The 16,906-nt window shown below is 42.8% G+C and overlaps 1 protein-coding gene across 2 annotated transcripts in view; it reads left to right on the top strand.

Moving 5' to 3' along the window:
• The window catches only part of LOC138825226 (receptor expression-enhancing protein 1), a 111,263-nt gene that overhangs the window by 58,729 nt on the left and 35,628 nt on the right, over positions 1 to 16,906 (top strand). For both annotated transcript variants that reach the window (XM_070019627.1, XM_070019626.1), the window contains exons 3-4: positions 6,369 to 6,445; positions 15,315 to 15,435. In XM_070019627.1, the coding sequence (XP_069875728.1) occupies positions 6,369 to 6,445; positions 15,315 to 15,435 (198 nt within the window). The remainder of the gene's footprint in view (positions 1 to 6,368; positions 6,446 to 15,314; positions 15,436 to 16,906) is intronic.

The following is a 16,906-nucleotide window of genomic DNA, read 5'->3' as shown; positions in this document are numbered from 1 at the left end:
GCTAGCCTTGAGCAAAAGAGCCAAACAAAGGTGCAAGACTGAGTTACAGCCCCAGCCCTGGCACAAAAACAAACACAATTTCAGCAGGCTTTACCTTTGCCAACGAGTTGCCTCTACTTGTCTGCTACTTGGCCCTGGGGTGATTTGGGGTGAGGAGAATTATTGGCTAAACCTGTGAGACCTCCAGTTTGGAATACAGGCTCAGGGTTGTCCAGCTTGCAGATGATGGACACACACTGAGCAAATCTTTTGCTATCTCTAAGAGTTTAGTAAAGTCATCTGCAAACCAGGCTCTCATTTTTTCTTTCTCAGTCACTTGTCACAAGGATGTTCCTGTGACACTGAAGCAGAGCCAGATGCAAGAGGAGTGTGAAAGGCTTGAACAATATTAGTGTCTGGTTAGAGGAGGGTCTGAAGGTAAGGTGAAGTCCACAGCCCATAAGGGAAGGCCTTTGATTTGCTGCCAGGAACTCTGGGAGAAGGGGCAGACTCAGGGAGCAGATTCTGTGGAGTCCCCGTCAGCATGGTGGTTTGTGGAAAGTCTCTAGGCCTGCTTCTCACATTCAGCTTTGAAGGCATGTACCTGAAGGTTGCAGCTTCTCTTCTCGCTCTTTACTCCTGTATCCCGCCCTGACCAGTCCAAAGGGATGCCCCAGCCAAGGGGTCATCTTCCCATTCCAGAGAGGTTCCTGAACATTACCTTTCAATCCTAGCTCCCTCTCTCGGTTCTGACTGAAGGCCTTTCGTGTTCCTCCTCCTTCATTCTAAAGGGATTTGAGTAGAATCCCTCAGACCTATACTGTTCTATTTCAAACCTTGGCAAAAATAACTGTCATTTGATTTTGGTGAGGCATGATGCCTGATAATTATAGATGAATATGGCTTTTAGTTCTGAGTTGCCATCTACTATGGTAGGCTCCATGAGTCATTCTCATATCCTTTTATTTCCACAACAGTATTTTTATTGGTGGGGAGAGAAGCAGTGCTGAGATTTGAAGTCAGGGTGCTTGCTAGAGGTACATTGCCACCTGAGCCATGTCTCCATCACTACATGAGAATATTCTTTGTGTGTGCCAGTCCTGGGGCTTGAACTTATGGCCTGGGCACTATCCCTGAGCATTTGTGCCCAATACTGTCTCTACTACTTGAGTCACTTGGTGTTAACTTGGAGACAAGAATCTCATGGACTTCCCTGCTTGGGCTAGCTTTGACCTGTAGATCCTTAGATCTCAGCCTCCTGAGTAACTAGGATTACAGGTGTGAGCCACTGGTGCCTGGCTCCTACCTGAGAATATTTTAAGGTGATGATGAAGACTTCAGGCAAATGCTTCAAGCCCTCTCTCTGGCATGGCTTTCTTATCTCTGTCTATAGCCCCAACCTTTCTCTGAACTCTTCAGACTTCCCTCAGCCACATGGAACTCAACCTCTGCTTCCTCTCTTTACTTCCTCTGTTTACTCTCTTTTTGTTCTGAATGGCCACATAATTTATCAGCTAGTTATGCCCTGGCCTCAGCAAGTTTCTTCCCATCTGCAGCCATTTACCCAGTGAGCTGAGCACTCATCAGGAGTATCTGTTGTCTCACAAGTTTCTTTTTTTTTGGGGGGGGGAGGTCCAGTTGTGGGGCCTGAACTCTGGGCCTGGGTGCTGTCCCTCAGAAGTTCTGCTCAAGGCTAGTGCTCTACCACTTGAGCCACAGTGCCACTTCCAGCTTTTTTCTTTTTGCTTATGTGGTGCTGAGGAATCGAACCCAGGGCCTCAGGCATGCAAGGCAAACGCTCTACCACTGAGCCACCTTCCTAGCCCCATGTCTCACAAGTTTCTGATTCTATCCTTTTCTTCTCAAAAGCCTTTTAGACACTATCTTCCAAGTGTATTCACTCAACCATTTTGAAACCATCCTTTCTTTCCCATACACAATGCCAATATTGTAATTACTCATTTGAAGCATACTCATTTTATACTTACATTGTACAGGCACTTAGATACTAGTTACTGGTTTTAAATACTAGAACAGTACTGACGATATTATATTATGCAAAAAGATCTGGTCTCTTTAGGAATTTATAATATAGTAGGAAAGAAATGCAAACGAACAGATAGAGGCTTTCAAAATAGCATGTTATGACAGGTACCATGTGTGGCCTGGCAGAAGAGGGCATTTATCTTAATTTTGGCCATTTCCTTATGGAAATAAAGTTTAGAATGAGATCTGAGAACTGAAATCTGGAGGCAAGAGAAAGTACTGTGTTTAGGGAACTAAAAGTCATCCATTATGGCTTGGGTGGAAAATGCACGGCTTGTGAAGGAGAACTTTTGATGGAGATAATTAGAAACCAGCTCCTACAACACTTTGAAAGCCAACTTAAGGAATTTGGATTTTATCTTAACAATAAGAAATTGGCTTTAAGCTAGGAAAGAATGATTACTTTTGAAGTTAAGATTATCTTGACTAGAGTAAGAGGTAGAGGTCTAGAGACCACATATAGAATACAGTTCTAGTCTATACAGGAGTTGGTGGGCTAATAGAGGGAAAGGAGGAAAAAAGCTAGGTTGAAAAGAAATAAGATGGCAGAATGGATAGAACTGGGTTATTGGTTGACTGTGATGTTCTCCCCAGGACTGAGTCCTGAGAGGAACTAAAGGGCCTTAAGAAGAGGCATCCAAAAAGGTCAGAGGGGAAACCAGGGCAGTTTTAGTGTTGGATGAACTTTGATAAAGTTGTCACTTAATACTGTGCTGAAAAATCAAGAATCAAACAAGAAATATAAAGGGGCCCCCTAGTCTTCCTTGAAGAAGGTTACAAAGTAGCAACCCCAATATAAGTTGGTATAGTGGGTGCATCTAAGCAAGTGGCTGTGAGTAGATTTTGCAAGTATCCATGATTTACTGGAGAAGTTTGTAGCTAAACATTGTATCAGTTAAAGGGATTTTTTAAAATTGTTGTTACTAGCTGTTGGTCACTAGTAACAATTACTAGCCATTACAGGCTCACAACTGTAATCCTAGCTACTCTGGAGGCTGAGATCTGAGGATCACAATTCAAAGCCAGCTTGAGCAAGAAAGCCATTGAGACTCATCTCCAGTTAAACTGGAAGTGGTGCTGTGGCTCAAAGTAGTAGAATGCTAGCCTTGAGGAAGAGAACTCAGAGACTAGTACCCAAGCTGTGAGTTCAAGCGCCACAACCAACAAAATAAATTGTTGTTACTATTTTGTTATTTAGATCTCTGATTTATAGTTTTCCACTTAGCCTTTAAAAAAAATTGGAGTACGTGTGTTAAACACAGGACCTCACACTTACTAGAACAAGTGTTCTACCACTTGATCTATGACCTAGTCCTTTTTGCTTTAGTTTTTTTGCCAGTCCTGGGGCTTGAACTCAGGGCTTGGATACTGTCCTTGAGCTTCTTTTGTTCAAGGCTAGCACTTTACACTTGAACCACAGTGCCACTTCCAGCTTTTTCTGTTTATGTGGTACTGAGGATTCGAACCCAGGACTTCATGCATGCTACCACTAGGCCACATTCCCAGCCCTCCTTTAGATGTTTTTGAGATAGGGTCTTGAATTTATGCCCAGGCTGTCATGGACCATAATGCTTCTATTTATGTTTTCAACATAGCTCCTTAAATATATTCCTGAGTACATACTTCATTTGTGATTTGTGCTCTTGTAAGTTTGGTAGTCCTCCTCCTCCTCCTCCTTTTCCTCTTCCTCCTCCTTCTGTATGTGTGTGCTTGCGCACACATGCCTGTATGTGTGTGTGTGTGTGTGTGTGTGTGTGTGTGTGTGTGCGTATGTGTGTGTACCGTTATTGGGCTTGATATCAGAGCCTCACATTCTTTTTTTTTTTTTTGGGTCCGGTCGTGGGGCCTGAACTCTGGGCCTGGGCCTTAGCTCTTCAGCTCAAGGCTAGCGCTCTACCACTTGAGCCACAGCGCCACTTCCGGCTTTTTTTCTTTTTGCTTATGTGGTGCTGAGGAATCGAACCCAGGGCCTTGAGCATGCAAGGCAAGCGCTCTACCACTGAGCAACCTTCCCAGCCCCGAGCCTCACATTCTTACTCCACTTTTGAGCTTATGGCTGGTGCTCTAACACATGAGCCATACCTCCCCTTCCAGCCTTTTTGGGTTAAATGGAGATAAGAATTTTATTGGATTTGCCTGCCCAGATTGGCTTTGAACTTTGATCCTCAGATCTCAGCTTCTTACGTAGCTTGGAGTATAAGCATCTGGCACCTGGTTTAGTAATTGTTTTTAAATTTCAAATTCCAGTTGTTCATTGCTGGAATATGGGAAGTGATGGCCTTTTATATTTGTTCCTTGTATCCTATAATTTTGCTGTCATTACTTGTTAGTTTATAGAAAACTTTAAAAAATCTGTCTTTGGAGATTTTCTGCATAACCAGCCATTTGCTGGCTTCTATCTCATTCTTTTTGGTCTGTATACCTTTTCTTTTATTCCTTATATTGCATTAGCAAGGACTTCCCTTAGGATGGAATAGTATTGATGAGAGAATATCTTTGCCTTGTTTCTATATCTCTCAATCTTAATGCATCAATTTTTTCCAGCCATTAAGTAATATGGTAGCTGTAGGCATTTTTTTGTAGATATTCTTTATCCAAATTGAGATATTTTATTGAGACTTTTTTTTTAATCCTTAGATGGTTGTTGAATTTATTCACTATTTTGTTTAGTTGTTGTTTCATGGATTTTTGAGGTGGAAGAAGTGTTAGGACCAAAACCAGTGCCTTGCAATTAATCACATTAATTACTTAGTGTATATCAATTGTACTAAGCAATGTGTTTCATGGTTTTGTTTTATGTATGTCTTCAGACATGTATGTAATGTTCTTTGGTCATATTCATACATCATTGCTCTCTTTTATCCCCATTCTTGTTTGGTGTCCTATTTGGTTCTATATATCCTGAGCGTCTGCCAGGGATATTTTTTTCAAGTGCTGGATTTGAAGGATTTGAAGGGAATTTATACATTATATAGTTTTTTGTTTGTTTGTTTGTTTTTGTTGGTCATGGGGCTTGAACTCTGGGCCTGGGCGCTGTCCCTCAGCTCTTCAGCTCAAGGCAAGCACTTGAGCCACAGTGCCACTTCTGGTTTTCTGGTAGTTTATTGGAGATAAGAGTCTCATGGACTTTCCTGCCTGGGCTGGTTTTGAACTGTGATACTCAGATTTCGGCCTCCTGAGTAGCTAGGATTACAGGCTTGAGCCAGTGCCCAGCTACATTGTAGATTTTGGGACCTGCCCTCTTATACTTCCAATCTTTAAGTTTTTTTCCATTTCAATTTCCAGCAACTCCGGTAGCCTTAATCTCTGTTTTCCAGTTCTTCAGGCATAAAATACAATGGATGTCTGCTCATGTTCTGTCTACCTTAGGATGTACAGACTGGGATGGACCTTAGCTATATCCACCTGGATTAAAGCTTGTGTAGAGATTGAACTCCCAAGGATTCAAACCCTTTTGGGTCTGTGTCTGCTTTTTATTGTTCTCTGGTGTTTTGAAATATTTTGTTGAAAAGTTGTCATTATTGGCAGGAGGTCTAGACAATGTGAGTTATCCCACCATTACCAGAAGCAGAGTTTGAGGAAACTGAAGAAATTAGACTTTTTTCATGAAAGAAGATTTTAAATGGAAGAATATTATATTCTAAGAGCTCATACTTTGGTGAGATTAAAATGGGAATGGCTTTAAAATGAATTGGTAAGAAGGCAAGGGAAACCTATTTGTTTTGAACTTAGTGCCTCACACTTGCTAGACAGTAACTTTACCACTTGAGCCAGGCCCTTGCCTGCTTAGAAGAATTTTGTAGTAGTTCAAGAGAAGAGGTACCAGGGCTTCATTAGGGGAGAGGGGCAGTGACATGCAAAGGAGGATGTATGGAAAGATTTAAAGAAAGATCCATTCCTACAAGTAGTCCTGGGTCCTTTTCTACAAGACAGGATTTACCTGGGCCATCCTAGACTGGGCTCAGAGGTTCATTCAGGCTTTTAGTGCTTTCTCACCACTTGTTAGTCCTGTAAAATGATCTGTTGATTCCTGGTCATTTGTGGTCTATAGTCTCCCTAGCTTACCTGAGGAGTATGTTTATGTGGGGCGGGGCAGCGGGGTGGAGAAGGGGATGCACAATTTAAAGAACCTAATCTGATCTTGACTCTGGTCAAGATCAGCCTATTTACTTCCAGCCCCAGAGTATCAACTGGATATAAGTTGGGGAAGAGGAGGGAAAGGAGTTACTGTACGGGTGGCACTGCCTACCCTGGCCTCAGTATATACACCTGGGGCTGTTCCTAATGTTAGGCAATTGATTATCTTTGACCATTTCTTCTAGCTCTGCTTTTTCTTTTAACAGGTCAAATGGATGATGTACTGGATTATATTTGCACTGTTCACCACTGCAGAGACATTCACAGACATCTTCCTTTGCTGGTAAGTGCTCCAAGATTGGACACTCCAAGTGTGTCTTGTACACTCACACACAAGGGTAGAGAAGGGGAAGGGCTAAAACTGTGAAGCTTGCCTCAGATCAGAGAGCAGGGACCAGAAGTATTCATTGGAGCATATTATAAAAATTGGCCTATAAAAGTTGTTCAAGGTGGGTGCCAGTGGCTTATACCTATAATCCTAGCTACTGAAGATTGAGGTTTGAAGTCAGCATCAATAAGTAAATCTTGAGAGACACTTATCTCCAATTAACTAGCAAAGAAGCCAGAATTGGAGCTGTGGTTCAAATGGCAGAGCACACTAGCCCTAAGCACAAAAGCTCAGAGACAGCACCCAGGCCTTGTGATCAAGCTCCAAGACCAGTATTAAAAAAAAGGGGTGGGGGGTGTCTGGGAATGTGGCTCAGTGGTAGAGTGCTTGTCTAGCATGCATGAAGCCCTGGGTTTGATTCCTCAGTACCACATAAACAGAAAAATCCAGAAGTAGTGCTGTGGCTCAAGTGGTAGAGTGCTAGCCTTGAGCAAAAGAAGCTCAGGGACAGTGCCCAGGCCCTAAGTTCAAGTCCCAGACTGACCAAAAAAAAAAGTTTTCAAGTAAATATTTATGGTTAACCATGTAGAGCTACTGTTCAAGAGACAGTAGTGTAAAAGGGTAGCTAAGACAAGCATGGCCCCTCAGCCCCTCAGCCCCTCAGTGAATAGAGTTGGTAAAGAAACACTCATATCTCCAAAAAAAAAAGAAGAAAAATAAATAAATAAATAAAAATTTATTGATATACGGTCATGATAGCCGGGCACCCGTGACTCAACTCATGCCTGTAATCCTAGCTACTCAGGAGGCTGAGATCTGAGGATCACAGTTCAAAGCCAGCCCGGGCAGGAAAGTCCGTGAGATTTATCTCCAATAAACCACTAGAAAACCGGAAGTGACACTGTGGCTCAAGCGCTCAAGTGCTCGCCTTGAGCTGAAGAGTGCAGGGACAGCACCCAAGCTTAGAGTTCAAGCCCCATGACCGACCAAATAAAAATAAAAATAAAAATAAGGTCTTGATAATCAGCTGATGATTTGTATAAATAAGCCCCAGAGTCCCTTCTACAACTTGGGATTCTGGAGTTGGTTTTGCATCATTTGCTGTTACTATATGAGTTTCTTTGGTGTGATAAAGTATTATTCAAAAAATATAATGATATAACCATTTGGAGAAGATAAAGGTTTTGCCTGGCACCAGTGGTTCACATCTGTAATCCAGCTAGTTACTCAGAAGGCTGAAGTCTAAGGGTAACAGTTTGAAGCCAGTCTGGCCAGAAGTCTGTGAAACTCTTATCTCTAATTAACAATCAAAAAAGCCAAAAGTGGAGCTGTGATTCAAGTGGCACAGTGATGGCTTTGAATGCAAAAGCTAAATGACGGAGTACAGGCCCTGAATTCAAGCCATATACAAAGAAAAAAAGAAGAGTTCTTACCCACAAAAGTGGAGATATGGCTCAAGTAATAGAGTGTCAGTCTTGTGTCAAAACAAAACAAAACCTCTTACCTAGAAAGGACAAGTGTAAACTTACCCTTATCCTGTAGCATGTCCTACTCCTGGGACCAGGACTAAACAGCACTTCTCTGAACCTTATTGGGGGTTAATGACCTTAATTCTTTCTCTCCCTACCCCCTCTCTGTGTGTCTGTGTCTGCGTCTGTGTGTCTGTGTGTCTGTGTGTCTGTGTGTCTATGTCTGTGTCTATGTGTCTATGTGTTTGTATGTGTTCTCATGCCCCAGTTCTGGGTAGTGAACTCAGGGTCTGGTGCTGTCCTTGAGTTTGTTTTTTTTGCTCATGGCTACCACTCTACCATTTGAGCCACAACTTCACTTTTGGCATTTTGATGGTTAATTGGAGATAAGAATCTCATGGCCTGTCCTGCCCTGGCTGGCTTTGAACTGTGGTGCTCAGATCTCAGCCTCCTGAATAGCTTGAATCACAGGCATGAGCCTCCAGTGCCCAGCTCTACCTAGTCTTTTAGCTTACAAAAACTGTAGAATAAACTGGGCGCCAGTGGCCCACGCCTGTAATCCTAGCTACTCAGGAGGCTGAAATCTGAGGATCACGGTTCAAAGCCAGCCTGGGCAGAAAAGTCTGTGAGACTCTGATTTCCAGTAAATCACTAGAAAAACCGGAAGTGGCGGTGTGGCTCAAGCGGTAGAGCACTTGCCTTGAGCTGAAGAGCTGAGGGACAGCACCCAAGCCCAGAGTTCAAGCCCCATGACTGACCAAAAAAAAAAAACCAAAAAACTGTAGAATAATAACTTTGTGTTCTTTTAAGGAGCTAGATGTATAGTAACTTGTTATGCCTCCCCAGATAAAAATAAAATTGAATCCAAAAACAGTTTTTGAACACTTACTAGGTATGACACTAAAATTCTGCCATGAGTAAGGGCACTTGAGTCAATTGAATTAAAATGAGGTTCAAGGAGCGACACTCAAAGGAGAAAGACAGTCCTCATTAGGCAGTATTTTCACCCAGCAAAAAAAGCAACATGGGGGCTGGGAAGGTGGCTCAGTGGTAGAGTGCTTGCCTTGCATGCCTAAGGCCCTGGGTTCGATTCCCCAGCACCACATAAGTAAAAAGAAAACAGCCAGAATTGGTGCTGTGGCTCAAGAGGTAGAGTGCTGGCCTTGAGCTGAAGAGCTGAGGGACAGCGCCCAGGCCCAGAGTTCAGGCCCCATGACCGGACCCCCCCCCCAAAAAAAAAAAAAAAAGAAAGAAAAAAAAAAGCAACATGACTGGCATGTTGCTAACCACAAGAAAGAGTTCCTGAGTCTAACACTGTTGTTTCATAACATTTATGGGAAAGACATGGGGACAGCAGGAAGCTGCCCAGCACTAGACAGAGGCTGCATTAAGGGGAGAAGGCTCAATGGCTTGAGGTGCTGGCCACAATATTAAATAAACTGTTCATTTCTCATTAGCCATGACATGGTCTCAAAAAACTTTTTACTTCTGTAAACATCCTGGCCTTGAGGAGCTGAGAATCAGCTTATCCTAGGAGCTGCTAGATTCCTCCCCATCCTGCTTTAACATCCTGGCTTTGTGATAAGGATGGCTTGCTGTAGCAGCTAGAACACATGGGAAAAGTGGAAGAAAACATGTATAGTTTTGCTTTTAGCGAGTAACAGGTTTAATAATTATGCTGACTTTATTAGTGTTAACTGAGTTTTGAGGCTTATAAGATCTGGAGACTGAAAGGATAGGGAAGAACATATACCATAGTTATTTATTTTGCTTTTTCATGTTTCTTGTGTCTTTTCTTTAATTTTTCCTTTGGTACTATAAAGGTGATGTACAGAGGGGTCATAGTTATGTAAGTCAGAGTATATTTCTTTTTGATATTGTCACCTCCTCCCTTACTCCATACCTTTTAATTTTTAAATTATTATTATTATTATTATTATTTTGCCAGTCCTAGGGCTTGAATTCAGGGCCCGGGCACTGTCTCTGAGCTTCTTTTGCTCAATGCTAGTACTCTACCACTTGAGCCACAGCCCTACTTCCAGCTTTTTCTGTTTTTAGTGAGGAATTGAACCAAGAGCTTTATGCATGCTAGGCAAGCACCCTACCACTAAGATACATTCCCAGCCCTTTTAAAACTATTGTTTTCTTTTTTTGTTTGTTTGTTCGTTGGTCATGCGGCTGGGCCTGGGCACTGTCCCTGAACTCTTCAACTCAAGGCAAGCACTCTACCACTTGTGTCACAGCGCCACTTCCAGTTTTCTGGTGGCTTATTGGAGATAAGAGTCTAACAGACTTTCCTGTCTAGGCTGGCTTTGAACCACGATCCTCAGATCTCAGCCTTGTGAGTAGCTAGGATTACAGGCATAAACCACCAGCTCCCAGCAAATAATTTTTTGAGACAAGTTTCTCATAGGCTAGCCTAGAACTCCCCTTGTAACCCAGGCTGGCCTTGAACTATTGATCTTCCTTCTTCCCTCCCTGCCATAAACCCAGTGCTGGGATCATAGGTATATACCTCTGTGCCCAGTTATGCCATGTCTCTTAATGGGTAGTAAATTATGGATCAAGGGGCTGGGAAGGTGGCTCAAGTGGTAGAGTGCTAGCCTTGAACTGAAGAGCTGAGGGGCAGCGCCCAGGCCCAGAATTCAGGCCTCATGACTGGATGCCCCCCAAAAAACAATTATGGATCAAGACCCAGAAAGTACATTTGTCCTTCATTCCTAGGTGGTTCCTGACTATCTCAAAGGAGGCTACTTTTAACCAAAGTCTTCCCTGGGAGGGCTGGGAATTAGCAGACTCTAATGACTTCCTTTTTTTCTTTTTCATGCTCTGGAGAGTGAGGGTATCTTTTCATTCAAGGAACAAACCCACTTTGGTGAGATTCTTCTGTCATAAATTGATTTATTTCACCCCCAAATACTTCATTGGAAGCTTTATCACCCAGGGTTAACAGTACCACAGAGTAGTGCTATTCAGGTCTAGAGCTATCTGAGAGAAAATACCATTGGGAAGCCATGTTGGCCCCTCCAAACAAAGCCTATTCTCTAAACTTGTAATGAAGATGCTCTGTTGGTGTGAGAAGACAAGGTCCGAGAAAGTGAACCTAGAAGTTAAGAGGTGGTAAGGTTTTGAAAAGCTTTTCCTCAAAGCCAGGTACTGGTAATCCACCTAGAGTCCTAGCTTCTTAAGGATGCTGAGGTCTGGAGAATCTTGAGTCATATTCAGCAGGACAAAAAAGTCGGTGAGACTCCATCTGCAATTAACTAGCAAAATTCTAGACTGGAGATGTGGCTCAGATGGTAGAGCATTATCCATGAACAAGAAATCCAAGTAAGAGCTCAAGGCCCTGGTTTCAAACTCTGATATTGGATTTTTTAAAAAGTTTAAGAAAATGGAGCTGTGGCTCAAGTAGTAGAGTGCCAACTTTAAGCAAAAAAGCTGAGATAGCAACCAAGCTCTGAGTTCAAGCCCCAATACAGACACACACACACACACACACACACACACACACACACACACACACACACACACACACACACAAAATAAATAAAGAGACATACTGACTACTACCCATATCTATAAAATGATCAGCCCTTGGGAGGGAAAATGCTTTTAAAAGATCTCCATCAGCATGGCAGGGATAGATATACAGAAAAGAGCCCAAAGAACAAGGATGGTTTATAAGAGAGAATAAAGGGGGCCTGGGTAGTCCCAAAGGACCACTAGTATCTAATATGGAAACACATCCCACAAGCCCTAATCTTATAATCTAGGACAAGAGGCTGTTACGACTGGCCAGACACTGGCAGTGTGGCTGTGGTAGGTCAGGTGCTCCTGTTCAGGTTTGCAAAGAGGTGCTTTATCTGTCTATAAAGTGCACACAGAAATCCCACTCTTGACACTATGTTGAAAATAAACTTTACAACTTTGGGGGGGGGAAGGGAGGAGTTGGGGAGATGGGGAGGGAAGGCATGGTAGGGGAAAAGCAAAGGAGGGGGTAACAATGCTCGATAGGAAATGCACTCATTACCTTATTCATGTAACTGTAACCCCTCTATACAGTATCTTTACAATAAAAATATATATTAAAAAAAGAAATCCCTCTCCTGGGCCTTTGTGCTGTAGATGCATGTGCATGGGTATGTAAAGAAGCATAAATGAAAAGGTTTATAGCCAATGATTATCATCCTGTGAATGTCTGCTGATGGGGCCCTGCAAGATGCTGTAGCATTCATATGCAGCCATTAATAAGACTGAGGCAGCTGTCCCAAAAGTATATTGTGGTTTCTGTGGGTGTTATGGGAAGCTAGGTACCGAAAGGGATGCATAGAATGCTGCTGTGTATATGGAGGGCAGTTATGGAAGTCACGTATCTAACCCCTGCTTAACTCTGAAAGGGCACTGATAATACTTCTGCTTTTAGGAAAGGGACTAGCAGTCAGGAGTAGGTCAGCAATGCTTTCTTACATACTCTTTTGTACTCTGAGATTTTTTTTTACCAATGTGCATGCATGACCTATATTTTAAAAATACATCTTTTCATAATAATAATAAAAAACCAACTGCAGTGCAGCAGCTGCCCTTGGGATTGTCTGTGTATCTTGTGTTGGTGCCTGAGCTTGCTAGATTCATTTGTTTTTTTCCCTCCTCAGGGATGGCAAATTCTTGTTTTCAAAACAAAAGTTCCTCAATTATTAATCACCAAAGTATTACACTGTGGGAGAATTATGCCTCTTTTCTTTCAACCCTTCTTTTGTCTGGCTATGAACTGCTTAAACAATCTGCAGTGAAAATGCATCCCCTAGTTGCTGAGTGAAAACTAAAAAAATAGCCTGTAGAGGTAGAAAGCAGAAATGCCTAAGACCTGGATGTGTAAAGAAATGAGTAGAACTGTGATTTGGAAGAGAGAGAGGGTCCTGAAATGTTAAAATGTTGTTTTTAGCCAGACGCCAGTGCCTCATGGCTGCCATCCTAGCTTACTCAGGAGGTTGAGATCAGAGGATGGTGGTTATAAACCAGCCAGAGCAGGAAAATCCAGAAGACTTATCTCCAGTTAACCACCAGAAAACTTCGAGTGGTGCTGTGGCTCAAATTGGTAGAGCACTAACTAGCCTTGAACAAAAAAGCTCAGGGATATCACCTAGGCTCTGACTTACAAGAAAAAAAAATAAAAATAAAATATTTCATCCCAGAAGGATACATGGTGATGATTTATGTTCTCATCCCTCAGTCTAGCACACATAACCTTCTCCTTTGTAATACCATGTTTTAAGGATAGCTTGGATTTGCTTTAAGCAGGTGCAATGAGAGATGCTGACCTAACAAAGACAGGAAGAAAAAAGTTAGTTATACTCACAGATTCCTAGAAACAGGAAACCTGGTCCACCACCATTCAGGGCCACACAGGGAGGCACCCAAGTAAGTCAGGAGGCAGAGGGAGGAAAAGGTACAGGAAACAGAGGAGCTTTATTTCAGTTTCCACAGGAAGGAATGGGTGAGTCAGGGTAAGCAGGCTTGGGATTAGCTAGTTACAAGAATTTCAAAGTGTGCTGGGAAACAAGGGATATCTCTGATCTTCGTGTGACTGGTGCAGGTGGCTTGAGACTTAAAGCAGGAGATTCAAGCAGAGGATGTGGCCGGAATATGGGCTTTGGATTGATTGATTGAGATAGGCAAGGTGTTTTTCCAGGTATTGTCTTTGCTCTTTAGGAACTTGCTCACTATGTTAGGGGCAGTATAGAGCAAGATGTCAAACCATCCAAATACAAAAAGTTTTTTTTGGGGGGGTCCGGTCGTGGGGCCTGAACTCTGGGCCTGGGCACTGTCCCTCAGCTCTTCAGCTCAAGGCTAGCGCTCTACCACTTGAGCCACAGCACCACTTCCGGCTTTTTTCTTTTTGCTTATGTGGTGCTGGGGAATCGAACCTAGGGCCTCAGGCATGCAAGGCAAGCACTCTACCACTGAGCCACTTTCCCAGCCCCCAAATACAAAAAATTTTTTTTAAGTCATGACTGTTATACCTGCACAGGTTATCCCAAGCAGACAGCTATCTGAGCTGGTAAGCAAGCCTGAAATCTAGACCAAGCCTGCTTGCTAATCTGTGTGCCTATAGAACTGGACTCATTGATGGACCTAACTTCTGCTACTGTACTCCAAGATACCGTGTTGGTTAGCTAAATTTCACCATAACATTTCTCAGATTACTATTCAGTGTCATTTGTGATTATTTTATCCATCTCTATTTCCCTGACTGTACTCCTACTTCCAAGGATACCAGAATTTTGTCTCTTTTTGCAGTCTTCAAGAAGTCAGGGAATCAGATCTTTGCTCATTATTGTCTCCCTGAGGTAGGTGCTGGGTGGAGGTGAATGAATGAATAGGCTCAAAGGTATGCAGGTCTTTAGACACCAGACTTCTAAGCTTTTCTTTCTTTTGACACCAAAAATGTCAGGATGTCTCCAGGTGCCAGTGGCTCACGCCTGTGATCCTAACTACTCAGAGGCTGAGATCTGAGGATTGAGGTTTGAAGTCAGCCTGGGCAGATAAATCTGAGCAACACCTCCAATTAACCAGCAACATGCCAGAAGTGGAGCTGAGGCTGGGTTGGTAGATCACCAGCCTTGAGCAAAAAAGCTAAGGGTCAGTGCCCAGGCCCTGAGTTTAGGCCTAGTATGACTGAGTGGGTGGGGTGAGTAGTATTTGTATTTTTTTCTCTGGCAAAGGTTGGGTTTGCCTCTATTCTTTGGGGAGAGAAGTGACGATAGGGGAAAAACAAAGAAGAAGGTAACAATGCTCAATAGGAAATGTACTCATTACCTTACTCATGTAACTGTAACCCCTCTGTACATTATCTTTACAACAAAAAATATATACTAAAAAATAAAAGGAAAGACTTTTGTTTTCAGTGTGAAGACTGTGAGCTCCACCCTAATGTCATTCCCTTGGTGTCCATGCCTTGGCTGTAACTGAAGTTGACAACTGAGTGCACAGACATGGGTCTATTCTTCTCAGCTGCAGCTGGAGCCACATGCCAACCTGTGTATCCACAGAGAAAGCACCAGAGGCTGCCAGATAGGGCCACGGGGAAATTTTAAATGAAAATGGGTGTTCTGGGTTCACTTGGGAAAAAGAAGAAAACTGGAACTGGCTCTCAGAGAGAGACACTGGTAGTGCTGAGTATTCATATGTTTGCACACATGCCTTCCACAGGTAGAAGATGAGGAATATGGGACCCTTGCAGCCATGTGCAGGTAGAAAAAGTATTTACACCAAACTGGGTCTCATTCTTCATAGTCTCGAGCAGTGCTTCTGAGACCTAACAGCATGTATTCTTTTTTTTTTTTTAATCTCTCCAGGTTTCCATTCTATTATGAACTAAAAATAGCATTTGTAGCCTGGCTGCTGTCTCCCTATACAAAAGGGTCCAGCCTCCTGTACAGGAAGTTTGTACATCCCACGCTGTCTTCAAAAGAAAAGGTAAGTTATACTGCTGTACTTCAGTAAGTGGTAAATAAGAAAAGCAGAAGCCGGGCGCTGGTGGCTCACGCCTGTAATCCTAGCTACTCAGGAGGCTGAGATCTGAGGATCGCGGTTCAAAGCCAGCCCCGGCAGGAGAGACCGTGAGACTCCTATCTCCAATAAACCACCAGAAAACCGGAAGTGGCGCTGTAGCTCAAGTGGTAGAGCGCTCGCCTTGAGCTGAAGAGCGGAGGGACAGCGCCCAAGCCCAGAGTTCAAGCCCCACGACCGACCAAAAAAAAAAAAAAAAAAAAAAAAAAAAAAAAAAAAATAAGAAAAGCAGATAAAAGTGGTAAATAAAAAAGCAGGTTATATATTACAGGAGATCCCCTGCTTGGTTCCTAATTCCCTACAGCTATGCTTCCACTGCTTGGACAACTATAAGAGTCTCAGCCCTAGGTTACAAGATTAGGGCTTGTGGGATGAGTTTTTATATTAGATCCTGAGTAGTCCTTTGGGATTGCCTAAGTCTCTGCTACCAACCATCCCTATATTTTGGGTTCTTTTCTGTATATCTGTCCAATCCATGCTGATGGAGCTTTTTTTTTTTTTAAGAATGGTATTTTATGGATATAGGTACTCGTATGCTTCTTTATGTGTGTGTGTGTGTGTGTGTGTGTGTGTGTGTGTGTGTGCGTGCCAGTACTCAGGCTTGAACTTAGGGCCTGGGCACTGTCCCTTAGCTTGTTTTGCTCAAGTCTGGTACTCTACCATTTGAGCCAGAGATCCACTTCCTTAAGCGTTTTTTAAATTTTTAAAAAATTTTTAAAATTTTGTTGGTCGTGGGGCCAGATCTCTGGGCCTGGGCACTGTCCATCAGCCCTTCAGCTCAAGGCTAGCACACTACCACTTGAGCCACAGTGCCACTTCCTACTTTTCTGCTTATGTGGTGCTGAGGAATCGAACCCAGGGCCTCATGCATGCAAGGCAACTACTCTACCACTGAGCCACCTTCTTGGCCCCTTCTTTAAGCTTAAAAAAATATTTTCATTATTATAATTATATATTTGGAAACATGATAATTCAATACATTTCTATAATTTATAATGATCAAATCAAGATACCTAACACATCTATCTCCTTACATGTGTGCGCACACATACACACACATATATTTTTTGGTCAGTTGTTGTATTTTCAGTACTGGGAATTGAACTCAGGGCTTTGCACTTGTTAGGCAAGCATTCTACCACTCAATCCACACCCACAGTCCTTTTTTTAGTTTATGTTTTTCAGATAGAGGCTCTTAATAATTTTGCTTTGGTCAGCTTTGGACTACCATCCCCCAACCTCTGACTCTTGAGTAGGTGGGATTACAGGCATGTGTTATCACACCTGGAATTTTTTTTTAATTTTTTTATTTTGTTTTTTGTTTTTGTTTTTTTGGGGGGGGTCTGGCCGTGGGGCCTGAACTCGGCCTGGGTGCTGT

Source organism: Dipodomys merriami, unplaced genomic scaffold (assembly GCF_024711535.1).
Source record: "Dipodomys merriami isolate MVZ:Mamm:240054 unplaced genomic scaffold, mDipMer1.0.p SCAF_136, whole genome shotgun sequence".
NCBI classification, from domain to species: Eukaryota; Metazoa; Chordata; class Mammalia; order Rodentia; family Heteromyidae; genus Dipodomys; species Dipodomys merriami.
Note: the sequence above shows the minus strand (reverse complement) of the source record. Positions and strands in the feature narration are given on the sequence as shown.